This window comes from Mya arenaria, chromosome 11, assembly GCF_026914265.1.
Source record: "Mya arenaria isolate MELC-2E11 chromosome 11, ASM2691426v1".
NCBI classification, from domain to species: domain Eukaryota; kingdom Metazoa; phylum Mollusca; class Bivalvia; order Myida; family Myidae; genus Mya; species Mya arenaria.
The window spans coordinates 3,391,462-3,410,635 of NC_069132.1; the positions used below are offsets into that span (position 1 = coordinate 3,391,462).

The window sequence follows — 19,174 nt, forward strand, 5'->3', positions numbered from 1 at the left end:
AAATTAATCACTAAAGGGGTTGGTGCAAAAGTATTTTAATTAAATTTGATGCATTATTATGGAATTTTATGATAAAAACAAAAAGTGTATGAGTTGTGTACAGATAAATACATATTAGGGATATCTTGCAGCTTTTTTAAATGGGGATTTTAACAACATTTAAATGATATGTTTTTGTTTTGTTTTGAACTTTTGATCAATTAAGTCAAAGGAGTTAAACATAGTACAGACTGACTTAGAATACTAAAACAAAAAACTAGTCCATACTGATGCTAATAAAATACTACGCTTTTTGATTTCATCAAGTTTTCTCTTTCTGTTAGTGTTATTATTATTTTATATATTTGAAAAGGGAAATAACTCCTGGACACCTTTCAATTAAATTCCAATTATAATACGCAGTTATCCTTCTTGATAGCACCTGCTCAATAGGCGGCGCTTTTACTTGACAGCGAATCGTCACTACAGAAGCTTTTGGCGCTAATGGTATAATGTCCTAAAAGGTAGGTGTGATTTTTCTCTAAACTTACCGTTAAACTATCCATTTTGAGTGATTACTTTTTAAATTGTATAGATTGGCACGTGCTTTGTAGACATACTTGAAAATGTGCTTGCTCTGCTGCTGTGAAATGCTCTTGCAGGAAAGTTTGACAACTTGCAGAATTGTGTAATGTTCGGTTCCACCAGGAATCGTGTGACTGTAAATGTTATAACAAGCATGTACAGCTCATATAGCATGTGGCTTTACCCTGGAAGTGTTATTGATATGTTTAATTTTGCTGCTTTCGCTTAACTTTTCAAAACAAAAGTAAATGTGTGTTGAACATGTGTATTGAAATTTGAATGTAAACAAATACAAGTTGGTGCTTGTAACACGTAATGTCAAATGGACAGATCAAGTTTTATAGGTTTATGGTTATATACACAGGTTTTTATTGGTTTCATAGAGTTGCTGTTGCGTTTAAGTTGAATTATTTGAAACAAATAAAAATTAGTTACCTATTATAGTTCAATTAATAGTGAAGATGATGAATCTGCTGCTGTTGTTCACAATGATCAAGATTGAAATGAATTACAAGAACTATAACTGATAATTATATTATGTAACTTATAATTAATGGAATACAACCATTGATTTAAATGATACTTGCACCCCAAACCCAGGGCAGGAGAGACTCCCTTTTGACTGTTTAAACACACTTGTTTGTTGAATGAATATATTTGGAATATAGCTTAATTCTAAATCCCTCTAAGACCAAATTTTTCATGGAGGAACTCTGTACTCATTGTATCTCATTTAAATCCATTCAGGTTGTCATAAGGGTTGTGTATGATAAAAATGACACCATCCTTTAATGTCAAATCCAAGATATAAATCTAAGATAAAAAAATGTTGGATGATTCAATTTCTCTTGGTCATGTTCACAGCTTTAGACAGAAACGAGCAGTTCTTGTTGCTTTGCACATTTACATTACGGACTTTTTTAACCTTCCCAAATATAGCTACATATAGGCACTTTAAGCCTGTGACAACACATAGACACTCCAGGCTCATAACAACACATAGGCACTCTAAGCCTGTGACAACACATAGACACTCCAGGCACATAACAACACATAGGCACTCTAAGCCTGTGACAACACATAGACACTCCAGGAACATAACAACACATATGCACTTTAAGCCTGTGACAACACATAGACACTCCAGGCACATAATAACACATAGGCACTCTAAACCTGTGACAGCACATAGACACTCTAGGCACATAACAACACATAGGCACTCTTAACCTGTGACAACACATAGACACTCCAGGCACATAACAACACATAGGCACTCTAAACCTGTGACAACACATAGACACTCCAGGCACATAACAACACATAGGCACTCTTAACCTGTGACAACACATAGACACTCTAGGCCTGTGACAACACATAGGCACTCCAGGCACATAACAACACATAGGCACTCTAAACCTGTGACAGCACATAGACACTCTAGGCACATAACAACACAGACACTCTAAGCCTGTGACAACACATAGACCCTCCAGGCACATAACAACATATAGGCACTCTAAACCTGTGACAACACATAGACACTCCAGGCACATAACAACATATAGGCACTCTAAACCTGTGACAACACATAGACACTCCAGGCACATGACAACACATAAGCACTCTAAACCTGTGACAGCGAATAGACACTATTGGCACATAACAACACATTGGCACTCTAGGCCTGTGCCAACACATAGGCACTCCAGGCACATAACAATACATAGGCACTCCAGGCAAATGCAAACACATAGGCACTCTAGGCCAGTGCCAACACACAGGCTCTCCAGGCACATAACAACACAAAGGCACTCTAGACCTGGGACAACACATAGACACTCTAGGCCTGTAACAATGCATAGGCACTCTAGGCCTGTGACAACACATGGACACTCTAGGCCTGTGACAACGCATATACACTCTAGGCCTGTGACAACACATAGCCACTCTAGGCCTGTGACAACGCATAGACACTCTAGGCCTGTGACAACACATAGACACTCTAGGCCTGTGACAACACATAGACACTCTAGGCCTGTGACAACACATAGACACTCTAGGCCTGTGACAACACATAGACACTCTAGGCCTGTGACAACACATAGGCACTCTAGGCCTGTGACAACACATAGACACTCTAGGCCTGTGACAACACATAGCCACTCTAGGCCTGTGACAACACATAGGCACACTATGCCTGTGACAACACATAGGCACTCTAGGCCTGTGACAACACATAGACACTCTAGGCCTGTGACAACACACAGGCACTCTAGGCCTGTGACAACACATTGGCACTCTTGGTTTGTTCCAAAACATTCATTTTGGTAGTGTGTTTTATTATATCTCCCGCAACGGCTCCATAAATGCTCCTACCATCAATTTACACACTGAATATTAACATGGATGCATTACACTAGACCCTCCCACGTAGGGAGGGCCTATATGTGTTAATCAGTTCTGTAAAGCTACACCCGGCCTTGTACTTTAGTAAGTAGTCTGGTACTTGAGGCACTTGAACTAGCGTGTATTTCTCTTCTCAATCATGTTCTCCATGCACTTTTAAGAGCAAGATTAAGTGACAGATATGTGATGCTGCACATAATATTCAAAAAATTGTGACTGAGAACATGAAAGGTATTTTATTATACTTCAGTTAGGTTTTCAATCTGTCCTAAGTCATTGAAGACAATGTATTCAGATCTATAGGTTAAGCCAAATGTATGGTGTCTCCAACCATGCTAGCATCAGTCTGAAATCTGAAGGTAGATACAGTGCTCCAGCCAGGATTTGAAAAGGGCAGGGTGGAGTTTTGAAAAGGGCAAGCTACATGAGTCGTGTAGGGGCGATTGGTGGTGGTCGTGGGAGGGGTCCACCCCTGTCACAAGGTGGTTTTTTTTATTTTTTTATTTTTGGGGGGGGGGGTCTCCCCCTAGAATTTGTTTTGTTTACATACTCAATTCAAATCATTTTCCATGATTTTCAGACTTATACAAAATTAGAAGGGTGTGTTTTAATATCAAAATTAAAATTTGTCTTTTTGTCTGTGGTAGTATGATTGTACTTGTTTGGCATCTTCTTTAGTGCAATGTCACATATTTCTCCTAAAAATTATGTAAAATGAAGAAAAAAACAAACACAGTTAAACATTTTAAGCAATCAAATAAATAAATAACACACAAAAAAGACAAATATGTAGGGGACGAATCTTAGTTTGGTACGATCAGGATTGGGTACGAATGTTACATTCAGTCTGGCTGTTATTTAATTGTCTTTGGTAAAATAATGTTTAATATGCTGATGTTTTAGAATAAAATGACAATAAAAATCACTTCCCTGGTTTCATAAATCACTAATAACACAAAGAGCATTGATAAAATAACTCCGAAAATCGTTCTGACAAAATGGCGGTTTCGGCGAATTTTGACAAGATCTTGGACATGATAGATAAATGCTACATAAAACATCAACATATTTTTGTGGGTAACAAAGAAATTTTCATCATGAATATTTTACAAATAATCTTTCAAAACTTTTACTGAAAAGGTGATGTATTTGATTGTGTCAGCGCCACCTTTCTTATGTTTACAAATCGGCAGTGACCGTCTGCTTCAAATCAACAATTTTTAATTAAAATGGCGAGTATCGTCAGTACAATACAATTATTTTTAAAGATTTGTGCTTGACAACTTTTTTCACCATCCCTTCACATTTTCTATCGCATTTTACAAACTTTCATGATTGGATGAACGAGTTCTCAATGTATATTCTGATTGGCTGACATTCAATAGCCCCGCCTCCTGCCGATGTTTCCGTATTTGGCTCTTCCTAATTATTGGATTAGAAGATGACCGATTATGAATACACAGGTCGTCTGCTCACTACACAAATACACACTTAGCTGTCATATGACTTGGACAAGGCGCATGGGAAGATGAAAGGGCAGTTCGGCATATTTTAAGCAGACAATGGGGGCATGGTGACACGTAGCGGGAACACTATTATCATAAGTATTACGTAATTTGTCTAAATTATGACAGCGGATTAAGGGCTGCTGCTCTTTCATAATAATTTCAATAGTAAAAAGGGCACCAACGGAATAATTGGCCCTATTAGTGTATTTGTGAAAAGGGCACTACTCAAAAAGGGGGCAGGGCGGTAAGAAAAGGGGCACGGGCGCTGCGCCATTGAAAAACGGGCTAGCTGGAGCACTGAGATAGATAGATTCTTGTGCTCAGTGGTACCACCTGTTAGGTCTTGAGTTGGAGTCTTCTTCTTGGCTCAAGGTATACTGGCATACCTTCATACTTAGGTTCTATAGGCCAGGGCCAGCAATTTGTTTGTGTTAAACTGCAAGTATGTCTGGCTTTTCTAGCCTATGTATCATTATTCAGAAAAAAACTGTCTTAAACAAACAATTTATTAGATATCAGAAGAGATTGTTAACATTCTTTGAATCTTAATAAAATTTAATTACATAATTCAAACTTTGTGTACAATTATTTCAGTAGCTTTATTGATTTTGCCAACGTTTTCAAGATAAATAGAACATTTTCATTTATCGGAGTGGAGTTTAAATTTACTTTGATAAGAAAGTGTAAGTATAAAAGCCTCGATCAAAACATTAGATAATATCAGCAATGGCATGTTTTGAAAATTGCCGTTTCTAAAATTGGCGTGATAGAAAACAGGTCGTGGAATTCTATCTACTTGAGCATTGACAGTTTTATCCCTGGCTCTACAATGTCTTGCAAGCAAAAAATGGAATAGATTAGTCGTAAATCAAAATGCGAAAATCGTATCAATATAATTGGTAACTATATGCGTTAAAGGTTTATGCAATAACATCCAAATGCCTGTTATTGTAAAATCAATTCAATACCATTGTAATTTCATTTTAAGACCAAATACATGTATATATAAGATGTGCTATAATGATAGATGTGAAAATGTACTTAAACTGTCATGTTATCATTTATATATTATAAAACTAAAGGTCTAATAATGGCAATAATTTATGAAACCACTGTAGTCATTTTGTACCTATTTCACCATTATTAGCCATACCTATTGTTTGTATAGGGCTAGTTAGGACTCTTCAAGTACCTTTGATGGGAAGAACAGAGGGTTAAGGGTGAATAATGTGATGAAGACCGTTGAAACACTTTCACTTTTTAATAAATCGCAAAAATGTGGTTTAAAACTTTAAAGGCATTTCTTGGAGTAAAACAATGGTTGCTTAATAAGTCCTTATTTTAAATACAGTTTTTTGTTATTTCTATCTTGCATTATTTATTTTTTTGGACTTATTGATGTAGAAAATTACTTCATTCTGTCAAAGTAAAAAACAAACAAAAAATGACATATAGGCAAGGAATGGAACGCCTCTTTAAATATTTAAAAATTCTTAATAATTTCAAGTATGATGAAGAATGAAGGGTATTGATATGTATTTTGATTGTTTTATAGTTCAGAAAACCATTGTTTAACTACAAATAAAACTAATGTTTATTAGTGTTTCGTTTTTTCAATACATCAAAAATGATTAATTGCAATTGATTAACGATAAGTTAAAGGTTCAAATACTCTAGATAATCCTTTCCTTGGTATGGCCTTAAATAGTTTATAAATGCTTATTTAGCTATTACAGATATTAGAAAAATGCCAAGTCTCACAAACCAAATTAATATTTGGCAGCAGCTCAAAATGCTTTATCATACGTCTTGCATTTAAGATTGCTGGTTTTATGTAGGGCTTACATTATATATGAAAAGTTTGTTTGTTTGATCTACTAAAGACCTTACAAAGTTAAACGCTCCGCCATTGCCTAATGGGATGTGAACACTGGTGCAAGAAAGAGGAAATAAATATAGCCCTGCACTTTTATAGTGAATATTTGCCGCACACATTCTCTGTTCACAAAATTCTTGGCCCATGATTTTAAGCTTAAACGCGAAATGCATGAAGCCTAATTTGCATAATTACTACTGCAGGTTTAAATATTCAATCTTGTTACTATTCGTTTAACACTTAAAATATACTAAGAGGCTCAGTCATCGAAATGATTGATCAGTTACACAACTGCTTTATTTTGTATTTTGGCGGTATCATTTAAATGGTGGCGTAATTTTAGGAATAATATTTATAGGTAACAATTTTTCTACTTATCTGTTTTGTAAATAATGTTGAAAGATCAGAAAACAAAATTAGTGTCTATGTGGTTTTCTTTAGTATGAACAGTTGATTGATCAGGACGTGCTGTCTATACTTGTGGCAATTGTTTGTTAAAAATTTCAGCATGTAGTTAAGCAAGCAAAAATTAAACTTTCATTGATAAGACCAAAAGGAAAGCTTGCCATGTACACCTACACATGTAATCTTATTGAAACCACATTTGTAGTGCTAAACTTCTTAGCTGCAATACCTGCCAAGTGCTCTGTCAATAAAGTCATGCTCAGAAATTAAACTCACTTAACAAAGAAACAGGATCTGTGGAGGTTTTGTAATGGTACATTGTGTTTAATGCTTAATTTTGATCAAATATATATATATAAAGTGACAGAGATAAACCTGTTGAATTACAATTTTGCAGGACAGTGAAAAGAATACAGATGTAGTGACAAAAAAATCATCCTTTTAATCAAATTTCTACAAGTGACGAGTGTTTTGAAATCCTACAATGAACATTTGACGTGAGACAATAGAACGAGGAAACTGTGCAGAGTCGACGCAAACGGACGGAAAGATGAGTCGACGAGAGAGCGATGGAGCAAGCCCCATGGGCTCCCTGACCTCCATGTCGGCAAGCCCGAGCCCCAGGGACAGTCCTGGCCCGATGTCCCCGGGCGGGTTTGCTGGCGGGAAGAAGGGAGGTGGTGGAGGGATACAGATGCAGATCCAACAGCTACAAAGTAAGGATGTGTTTTTAGATAAAGCGCTATGCTCGGGCCTCTCGCACCATCACACATCATGAATGTGGCTAGAAACCTTTTATCATTGTCACTGTGCGTTTGTTTGGTTTACTTGTACATGCCTGTATGCCTGCTTGTGGAATGGTTGTAATTATTGCATTAGTATAAAATAATGATTATAGCCATATCACATAGCATATAGGCAGAATGCGTTTGTTCTCTGCGTTTTGTGCCTCTTTGTAGTTTGCTAGAATTATATATTTTGCTCGTTCTTGTTACTTGTAGTAAAGAAAACGGTGAATTTATGGTCGCATTGATGATGTGTGATATTGCTGCTTTAAATGTAATTTAGGTTATGTAAACTTTCAAAGTTAGACCTATTATCTTTCAGCTCACATTTGATAATGTGCACATTGTTGAGTTTGATTTATGTGCATTTCAACAAAAAATATTTTCAGTTGCATTCACAAGCTTTGCAGGGGATGCTGATTTAGAAAATATGCTCTGTCAATTTAGACAATTTACTTTCTAGACCATTAAATATATACAGATGCATGCAGGCAATTAGGCCTGGGAACTTCAATATTTTATGCTATTTGACATATAGAGATAAAGGCCTTTGAAGTTTATGAGTTTCCCCTATTTAAATGGTAATGAATCAAAATACCAAAAATGAGCAATGATGATGGAACATATCTAAACTGCTCTCACACAATCATGCTTAGGATCATAGTTATTGCACTTCATAAATAATCTAGTTGATTTAACTTCTGTTAAAAAAGTTCTGACCAGCGAGATTGTACTTTCATTCATTGCATGGGGGAACGTTTTATTAACCTATTTAAATTCAATTATCTTCAGTTGTTGATATCCACATATCTTTTCCGATCAATTTAAACATTTTATTAATGACCTGGTGAAAATTGGCCGCCACATTTGGGGCTATTTTGCTTTTATGCCATGAATTAAGATCTCTCCTTGAATGCTTTAAGCATTTATAGATCTGTTTATTGAACAACTTAAAGCCAGTAACCTAAAACCATTTTATTCAGCGTTATCAGAATTAAGAACAGAATAATCACAGTGCATACCTGATCAATATAGGTATGGAAAGTAATTAAATATATCACCTCCTTACTATGTGAACATTCAGATATTTAACTTCATTTGAGTACCTTAGTAGAATTATCAACAATATATCATGTTAGTATGGTCTTTGAGTGTGGGTATCATTCGGACCACATAAACATAGACATAAAACTGAAATTTTGTGATTTCAATTGACACTTGAAAAAATTCTGCACAGTGAAGATTTAAAACATGCACAATAACATTTCAGTGCATTTTTTTCTCAATAATTTTGGGGCAAACTTCGACCCAATTCCCAATGCTTAAACATCATTTGTTTCCTGAAATCTGAAAATAAAATTTCTAAATTTGTGGTTTTGAACAAATAAGCAATATTATTTTATAGCAAATTTGTATCCCAAAACCAGTCTTGAATGGAATATTTGGTGAATTCTTAAGGAAACAAACTTTATCACATTCTCTTATCTTTTCTGTCTATGTTAAGGCATTCTTCTTCATCTCTAGTCCTAGTCCAAATAATTGTACGTTGACGGATTTTTTTTAAGATTTTTGATATGGCAAATCCTTCACGTACAAATTGTTTAGTATCAAAAGTGGGTAGTTGTTCCGATCAGGATTCCGGGTTAAAGCATATAGCGTCTATAAAATATCATAAAAACAAGAAATATTACCAGATAATGTTATTTTATATTAGTTCCGTACACAAAAAAATAAATATCCAACTTATAATTATGAGTTTGACGGCTTTTTTTCATTTCATTCTGTCAAAACATAACGATATATACATGAAGGGCACCTGCAAGGCTTTAGGGCACAGTTTTAAATCACTCGGAACATTTCGGCCATGGCCGAGTTGTTACGATTGTATAACGAGGTCTATCTCGAAGCTTTGTCGGAGGAGGCCGAGCTATTACGATTGTATCGAGTTGTTCCCCTTCGCATAATTGTTGTCTGTGTCAGTCAGCTTTCGTTTTATTGGAAAGGTAAACAACTTGTTTTAATGCATAAAATGCTTGTTTAGTGCAAAATAACATTTCACTTACATGGTAAAATATGAATATAACTCTTTATGATCAATTTCAACCATAAAATACTTCCCTTTAAAAAATTTCAATATTTTTAAAACACCCCCGTTTTTTGCACATTCCCGTTTAGACGTTAGGGATTGGAAGAATCCCGTATAACACGTCTATTATTTTAGACTATCTCTAGTCCCAATTTTAGTTCAAATGACACATTCATCCCAAAAAGGCCCCGGCTTCATTCACAGAATGGTGGGGAAAAACCCGTTGCTTTTATTTGCAATACTTCTTGTTAATAAATGTAAAACTCTGCTTGTATATCAAGATGCTCTAGCAATGTAGCATGCAAATTAAAGATTTATATTATCAATGAGTCGGCTTTTCTTATCATTTTATTGTCACTTTGTTACAAAGCCTCAAAGACTGGTGTTCATTTTGCGTTTTCAATGACACCAGCCCTTCAGGGTTTCCCAGCTTTATCTCTGATCCAACGATCAATATATGACATAAAAAAAGCCGCTCTTCAAAAATATTTGAACAATTCTTTTATTACTGATAAATAAACATGAAATGCCAAGTCATCGGTATTTATTAGGATCACTTTAGTTTTGTTATTGAATAAATCTATAGACGCTGTTGATGGTGATATTCGGTAATAAAAGTTTCATTTGCCACTGTAAATTTACCCACTATAAAGTTGATATAGATTGGTAAATAAGACCTTAAATTGCATCTGCAAACTATTCACATTTAACAACCCATAGCCTGTGTTGAAAGATGAGCATATTTTGCATCAACAAGTGAAGGAGGTCTTCAAACCTTGTCTGAGTTATTTCAAACTTATTATACTCTTTCAATCTGTTTGCCATCCAGTATGCATGTGATATTTCTATAGTGAATTTTTTTATAGAGATCAGAAAAAGATCATATGGTAGAAAGAATTATGCCTTTCCATGAGAAATGAGAATGGTGTTTACATTTTTTCCTGAGACTGGCAGGTAGCTGAGAGGTCAATGTCCTGACCTTGCCTCCAGACAGTGGCAGCAGCAATTTGTCTTATTCCTGTAGAGAGCCAGGGACGAGTATCGAGAGAAGAGGAGAGGTGTTAAGAGGAGGGGAGAGGTGTCGCTCCTGTCAACACTGCATGAGGGTTTCACAGATTGGCCTTGTCAGTGGGCATGATGTTGCTATTGGCCACAGGGTTGTTGGTTTGAGTCTGGGGGCATCATCTGCATCTACTGGCTTGCCCAGTTAGATCCAGTCAAATACCTTCATCTCAGATTCACTATGACCATTTCCTTGCTGTTGACCACATGTAGAAAGGTGGAAAAGTTTGGATCAAGGTAGACATCGTTAGGCAAAATGTACTACTCACTGCTTTTTCTAATTATCCTAATGAAAAATAAACAAAAAACACTAAAAACAATTAAATATGAAGTCATTAACTTATTCCATTGCACAGGATCTGAGATTTTGAGATTGTTGTTGTTTTTTACTGTGAATTGATTAATTGAATTTTTGATGTACTAGAAAATGATGCATACAATATTTCATATCGAGATTTAGGTCGTAACTACATTGGTTTTGATTAATGTTGCAAAACAGGTGTAAAATATTGCTTCAGGGAATACATACTTGCAAAACACACACAATTTAATAATGTTACTTTAAACACGCAGTTTACATTAAAGCCTTGAATTATTCATAATATTCAAGTCATTAAATTTAAGTGATATCAAGGTCTGTACTTCATTCCGACAATTACTGAAATAAGATCCACACACAAGGCTGGCACAGTAATATAGGAGAGGATTTATTGTACCGCCTGCTATTTTCACCATACATTTGAGACAACATGACTGCCATACAGCTACAGTGGAAACATGTTGGGTCCTATTGCATGTGACATTTATTGATGGTTTTGCAGTGGGTAGACATGTTTTTTGCACAGATTCTTATCTCTTAACAACATATTGAACAACAAATGATTTTGCAGTTCTTCATAAAGCTTTTTAAATTTTTGTTGTCATTTTACAAGCTGTCTGCTTTTGGCATTCCTTTTGTTATTTTTGATTTTTGCAAAGGGAAAAAGAAAGTGCAAGTGAGTTGGGGGAAATAGATGTTTACGTTGTGCAATCTGATGTTCAGGGAAAATCCAGATGAGGGCGAGCATTTTATGTTCATTGTTTCTTACCTATTTGTTTTCCGATATATACTTTGTGATTTCTTCCGTCTGTAAACTTTTTCCTGGAAACATCAGAAACTTGATGAAGGTAAAAATAGGTCTGCCTTTGAAATGGCATTTTCCCAAGTATTATGGTGTTTGTTTAACAAATTAATTCTTCACATAAATTGTATATGTTTTTTCTGGTGCCTATTGCTCTGTGCTGGCAGTGGTTGTTTACTTGTTCCTGTTCTAAGATAGGTGAAAGGGTGTTTCCTGGAAAATCCCTCTTGTTTCCTGGTATGCAATAAGATCTGCATCATTATTGAGTGGTTGGTTGAGTGGTTTAGATTACTTACTGGCTGTGAGTTAAGAAGAAAAATAATGAGCCTGTTTCATTTGCCTGATATAATCATAATTGTAATTGAGATTACAGCCAGTCTACTTGCTTGAAGGTCTATGATATGTTATGGAAGAGTATAATGCTTGCATTATAACTAAGGCATGATACCATACATTGCTTGCATTATAGGTGAGGCATGGTACCATACATTGCTTACATTATAGCTGAGGCATGGTACCATACCTTGCTTGCATTAAAGCTGAGGCATGGTACCATACCTTGCTTGCATTAAAGCTGAGGCATGGTACCATACATTGCTTGCATTAAAGCTGATGCATGGTACCATACCTTGCTTGCATTAAAGCTGAGGCATGGTACCATACCTTGCTTGCATTATAGCTGAGGCATGGTACCATGCATTGCTTGCATTATAGCTGAGGCATGGTACCATGCATTGCTTGCATTATAGCTGAGGCATGGTACCATGCATTGCTTGCATTATAGCTGAGGCATGGTACCATACCTTGCTTGCATTATAGCTGAGGCATGTACCATACCTTGCTTGCATTAAAGCTGAGGCATGGTACCATACCTTGGTTGCATTATAGCTGAGGCATGGTACCATACATTGCTTGCATTATAGCTGAGGCATGGTACCATACATTGCTTGCATTAAAGCTGAGGCATGGTACCATACCTTGCTTGCATTATAGCTGAGGCATGGTACCATGCATTGCTTGCATTATAGCTGAGGCATGGTACCATACCTTGCTTGCATTATAGCTGAGGCATGGTACCATACCTTGCTTGCATTATAGCTGAGGCATGGTACCATACCTTGCTTGCATTATAGCTGAGGCATGGTACCATACCTTGCTTGCATTATAGCTGAGGCATGGTACCATACCTTGCTTGCATTATAGCTGAGGCATGGTACCATACCTTGCTTGCATTATAGCTGAGGCATGGTACCATACCTTGCTTGCATTATAGCTGAGGCATGGTACCATACCTTGCTTGCATTATAGCTGAGGCATGGTACCATACATTGCTTGCATTATAGCTGAGGCATGGTACCATACATTGCTTGCATTATAGCTGAGGCATGGTACCATACATTGCTTGCATTATAGCTGAGGCATGGTACCATACATTGCTTGCATTATAGCTGAGGCATGGTACCATACCTTGCTTGCATTATAGCTGAGGCATGGTACCATACCTTGCTTGCATTATAGCTGAGGCATGGTACCATACCTTGCTTGCATTATAGCTGAGGCATGGTACCATACCTTGCTTGCATTATAGCTGAGGCATGGTACCATACCTTGCTTGCATTATAGCTGAGGCATGGTACCATACCTTGCTTGCATTATAGCTGAGGCATGGTACCATACCTTGCTTGCATTATAGCTGAGGCATGGTACCATACCTTGCTTGCATTAAAGCTGAGGCATGGTACCATACCTTGCTTGCATTATAGCTGAGGCATGGTACCATACCTTGCTTGCATTAAAGCTGAGGCATGGTACCATACCTTGCTTGCATTAAAGCTGAGGCATGGTACCATACCTTGCTTGCATTAAAGCTGAGGCATGGTACCATACCTTGCTTGCATTATAGCTGAGGCATGGTACCTTGCTTGCATTATAGCTGAGGCATGGTACCATACCTTGCTTGCATTATAGCTGAGGCATGGTACCATACCGGGGTTCTAAAGTTCAGGGTTAATCCTGACATCAGGATTGAGGGCTTTTAATGCAGATTACTGTACAGTTGTATATGATTAGTTTTTTAGCTCTGACATATGCATATAAAACTGGAGGAAGTACTGTAGAAAAAATTTAAATGACTTGGAAAACAATTTTGAAAGGGTCTTAAAGCCCCATTAACTCGAGCATAAATCCCTCATACCAAAGACGACCTCTTCCCCCACCCCAAGTTACAGTCTATTTTTCAGGATTGTTTAAACCCCTTGACTCTACTTACTAATTGAATAAACAAGAAGCCTAATCATGTAATAAGTATGAGAACTTATGAGGTTATTAAAATGTAGTTACACCTTAAAATATTCTTGAGGAAAGGGGACTCCTCTGATGAGAAAACCATGGAGCCTTTAATTATTACATCAATTTCAAGTCTCATATTTAAGAATCAGGTAGTCTGCATCAATCATTCTCAAGTAATCCTCAACAGGCTGAATTATTACATGAGTTACACAATGTTCAGCACAAGGAGCTGTTGTTTCTGATCTCTCTGAGTGGCTACACCCAACTGGCGGCTACATTCAACTGATTCATAAATAATGCTGTTTTTATACATTTGAACATTGTAAGGATTTAGACTGTTTATCTGTTTCCCTAAATTTGGTTTGAACTATTATTGAATTGCAATTATCATCAATTATTTGACTTAAATTTCATCATCATGGAGATAATTTTCTACATTTGAGTCGCCTCACAATCTTAAATTTAGATCAAATTTCAATATAATTTGTGTACCCAATAACTGTTTTAATATAGATAGATTATTTTATCGATCTAAATCTGAATTATTGATAGCATGCCTTTGTTGCCTAATTGAGTGATAATAATTCTGAATATTTATCACTGAAGTGAATTCCCTATAGTTCCATTTATGCTGATATTTATAATAAGATTTTCTTCGAGTTTTGCTAATAAAATAAATAATAATATTTTTTATTAGATTGAACATTTCAAGGGGACATCATGAAGTGTATTTGAGAAAAATGAAAAATTAACATAACAAACATTTAGCCATAATTTTACAGTTATTCCAGGATATGCAGGCCTGCAACCATTTTCCTGTCATTTTGTGTTGACACATGGGTCTATACTGTTTGCTCCTGAATGCTTGCCATGCCTTGCATGGGGAAACCAGTACTGGCATGTGGAATGGCTGGGCACCGATGGCTGATTGTTGGGACAGTTTGTCTGGTCGCCTCTCTTGTCAGTCATTCACCAAACACTTAATGGCTCCTGTATACCTTACATAAATTATCATTGTATCCTTAGGTCAAGGGTCCTCTGAACATATTGGTCAGAGCTTAGGAGATGTTTTGTTGACCAAGTAAGAACTTCTTTAAATTTATGTTTTACAGCAGTATTGAGCTTGACATGGTCATGTAAAAGACTGCTGACAATTTGGTAGGATTGTAAGCATCAGGGTTGGCTTAGTCAGCTGGGCACTTGTCTGTAAACAGGAACTTTTATCTCCACTTAGATAGGGTTGTAAGCTTCATGGTTAGCTGCGTCAGTAGAATGCGCTTCTGTAAGCATGGGCCCTTGACTGGCTGCGGGCTCTTAACTGTGGGCTCTTGACTGGCTGCGGGCTCTTGACTGGCTACGGACTCTTGACTGGCTGCGGGCTCTTGGCTGGCTGCGGGCTCTTGGCTGGCTGTGGGCTCTTGGCTGCGGGCTCTTGACTGCGGGCTCTTGACTGCGGGCTCTTAACTGGCTGTGGGCTCTTGACTGGCTGTTGGCTCTTGTCTGGCTGCGGGTTTTTGACTGGCTGCGTACCTTTCATCACCACATGGCTAGTATATAGCCCCACAAGCTTAACTGTTGAATTTACTTGTGTTACGCAAGTGACATGGTAGCTCTGGTAGTTAAAGTAAACCTGTGTGGACAAGGGCACCAGGTATGGGGCTGAAACCCATAACTGCTGGATCACTAGCACACGATAATTTCACCACAGAGCTTACAGGGCAGCTGGTTCATATATACCCATGCTGCATGCTGTAGGACATGTGTTATGGAGGAGAAGAACTTAAACAACCTGAAGAGGTCAAGCTGAGTCAACAGTTTTTGCGGCAAAGCTTGCACTAAGTATTGGTAACAAGATTAAATTATACTTACAATTTCAGTAAAGTAAGCCATTTTGCATTAAATGGAGAGGACAGTAAAACCTGATTAGCCCATTTTGACGAGCTTATGTTATTATTGATATATTGATTTTAATCCAAGCCTTTCCTATAAGATTGTTTTGATGTCACGGCGGTGTGCCGTCTTTGATTTTTCGAAGAAGCCTGTTTTCGTGTTTAATCCATTCAGATTAATAAGATGTATTGATCTTCAGATAGAAAAGACTGTATGTGAAGGAATGCGGTCTGCCATTATCTGATAGGTTGCTCTCATGTTTACCTGATCTTATGAAATCTCATTTTTCTGTTTACACTTTCTACATGCTACCTATTGCCGTTTTACGTCTTTGAAAACAGGCGATGAATGATTATTATACAACTCGTTAGACATAATTTTTCTCTTCATAAAGTAGAACCTTGTTGATGTGAACATCATTGAATATTGCTGGTACATGCTGTGTGTGCAAACTATTGAAATATAAATAATATTTTGTTGGCAAACTTCTGTGCCAGTTCTGCTGGTAATCCATCTCTTCAATAGCCTACCATCAGTGGACACTTAGGGTTAAATATTTCTAAAAACTAAATGCAAAGGTTGCTTCAATATTTTTCTCAAATCAGGGTGTAATCTCATAGGGTTTTATCTGTGTGTAACTGATATATTGTTGTAGCTACTTCTTATAGATGTAATATGATCTGTTAAAATTCCTATTACATGAAAGGTTATTGAAGGCTTTATTTGGTCTATTGCTCTAAACAATTGTTGTCCGATAACATTATTAATTAGCTCAGCATTGTATTGACACCTCCAGAGCGTCTATATCATATGATTTATGACTATAAACACTTGGTGGACAGCGAGATAGAATTATGGGCAAATGCTATAGATTAGGATGAACATTTAGCTATAAACTAATAATTTTTTGAGTGAATGCATTTAGAATAGCAAATAATATCATACATGACTCTGTCTGTTCAATGAGCATCAATCCACTGATAGGCAGTGCTGTGGTCAAAGGGACTTAACCTATCTTAAATTGTTTTATTGTAGTGCATGCTGGTTATCTCCCTTAGACGGTTGTGATGGCTCGCATTTATAAAACCTGAAATGGCATTGCATATTATCATGCTTATGAGGATAAAATCTGGGATAAGCTCATTAAGATATTTCCTTGGTAGTATAAAAGATTAGAATTAAAGTTCCTTTTAAATCTGATTGCATTAATCTAATGCTGGAAAATATATCTTTGTGAAAGTTAAAATCTCCATGAATGGAGTTAAATGAAGAGGGACAGGTTTCTTTACAATCCTTATCTTTGAAACTAAAAAAAGCCCATTTGCCAATAGCTCACTCTGAAGATTTAATGGGGAAAACAAAAAAACATTGAACGGTTGACAGTTTTGTGGAAATGGGGGTGAAAACCTTTAGAAGTTAACAATACGTTGTACATGAATTGTTTTCTTCAGTACAAATGTGTTGGTAGCTAAATTTGACAATTTCTTGTCTACTAGTAAAGGAGTTTGTTTGCATAAGAATGCTTTAACTGTTTGAGAAACCTTACTTATCAAAGTTTGGAAGATCTCTTGAGGTTTCGTTTCACCTACATATAAGTCTCACTATGGAGGCCATAGAGTGGTGTATAGTCATTTTAAATTTCCGCAAATCAATATGTTGGCTTATATAAGTTGATTATTCTTGTCGGCACTTGCTTTTCATCATAAATTAGTTTTTGGGTGTGTTATTAAAATTTTGAAATTCATTTTAGAAAAGTTATTCTAAAATTTGATCTTTCGTAATATGAAGGATACATTGCTTTGGTATTCGCTTGATATAATTTTCAGAAAACGTAGTTTAACAACCCTAAATATTGCAAAAAAACAAAAGAAACAAAACAAAACCTCTGAGGAAGAAACTTGGTTTTAACAGGTCTTTATGTAATAGTTTTATCATTTTAAAGTTATTCTTGTTAAGCATGAAGGTATTTGTAATTAGGCTAATTTAATCCCCATAATTGTAGGTAGCTATTACATTAATTGCCTTTAAGTTGTTTTATAAGTTGGTCGCATTTATTTGATAATACAAATTGTCATCATTAAAATACTTTACCTGCATTTTTTACCTGTATTCAACATACTTACATGTTATATCTTAATTAGAAAATCCTTTGATATTTAAGAAAATAAATCTTTATCTTGTTGACAAGAACATAATTTTAATGCAGTTGATAACTAATAACTACATCAAAAAATGCTGCATTTGGGAAATGATCTTAGCCATTTTGCATTGTCAATGTGATTTATATTTGCTTTGATTCCTCTGCATATGTTTCGTGCATTTCAAGACTTGAATGAAAGTTGTTGGGAATTTGAAATGGAAAGAAACCATTCAGCCATGATATATTAATTAAGGCTTTAATAATGCTTGTCCCAAGAGAATGTAAAAGACTGGTTTTCACCTTTTTTCCAACAGTAAAACAAATTATTATTTTCCCCTGAAGCTTAACAATCTCTATTTATTACATGTTGCCCTTGATGTAACAATTGATATTTTGCTTGTCTTTTATAATGGATGTGATAGGTTCTCGAGAGATCCATCTACACTGTTTGAAGTATTCTCATAAATTCAATTTGTTTAATTTTATGATCCGTGTTGTCGTGCCATCATGTCGGTAGGTTTTCATCTGTCAAATTGCAAAAAAACAAGATTTACAAATCACAAAGTAAGAAAAATTCTGGTCAGATATTGACTAACATAATTTTGTATATGACGTTAAATATGACATTAACATGAAATCCCATTTATCATTAAATTTTCATCTCAAAATCCGTTGAACACTTGTTTTACTTAAACGTTGGCCATAACCTGAACTTGTATGAAGATAGAGGGGATAATTGTTTGTTTCAGTGTAAGACTGCGGTATATTTCACGGAGTGAGCACCAGAAGCTGTAACTCACGAGTGGCATCACCCTGAGTGAAATATTTACTTTGGTGTTCACAAGATGAAATATTCTGCGATTTTTCTTTTAATTAAAAAGAATTTAAGATAACAGTTTATGGTCATTTTTTAGAAAAGCATGCTAAATTGTATGCCAACATAAAGTCGTTTTGGAAATGACGTCGCTGACTTTGTTTTACACTGTTTGAAATTGTGAAATAACATTCTTTTCATTGATAAATCTTTTTAAGCTACTTG

The 19,174-nt window shown here is 36.0% G+C and overlaps 1 protein-coding gene across 2 annotated transcripts in view; it reads left to right on the forward strand.

Moving 5' to 3' along the window:
- Positions 1-424: 424 nt before the first annotated feature.
- The window catches only part of LOC128208922 (muscle-specific protein 300 kDa-like), a 183,828-nt gene continuing 165,078 nt past the window's right edge, over positions 425-19,174 (forward strand). For both annotated transcript variants that reach the window (XM_052912641.1, XM_052912640.1), the window contains exons 1-2: positions 425-503; positions 7,160-7,478. In XM_052912641.1, coding sequence (XP_052768601.1) covers positions 7,313-7,478 — 166 coding nt within the window. In that variant the 5' untranslated portion in view covers positions 425-503; positions 7,160-7,312. The remainder of the gene's footprint in view (positions 504-7,159; positions 7,479-19,174) is intronic.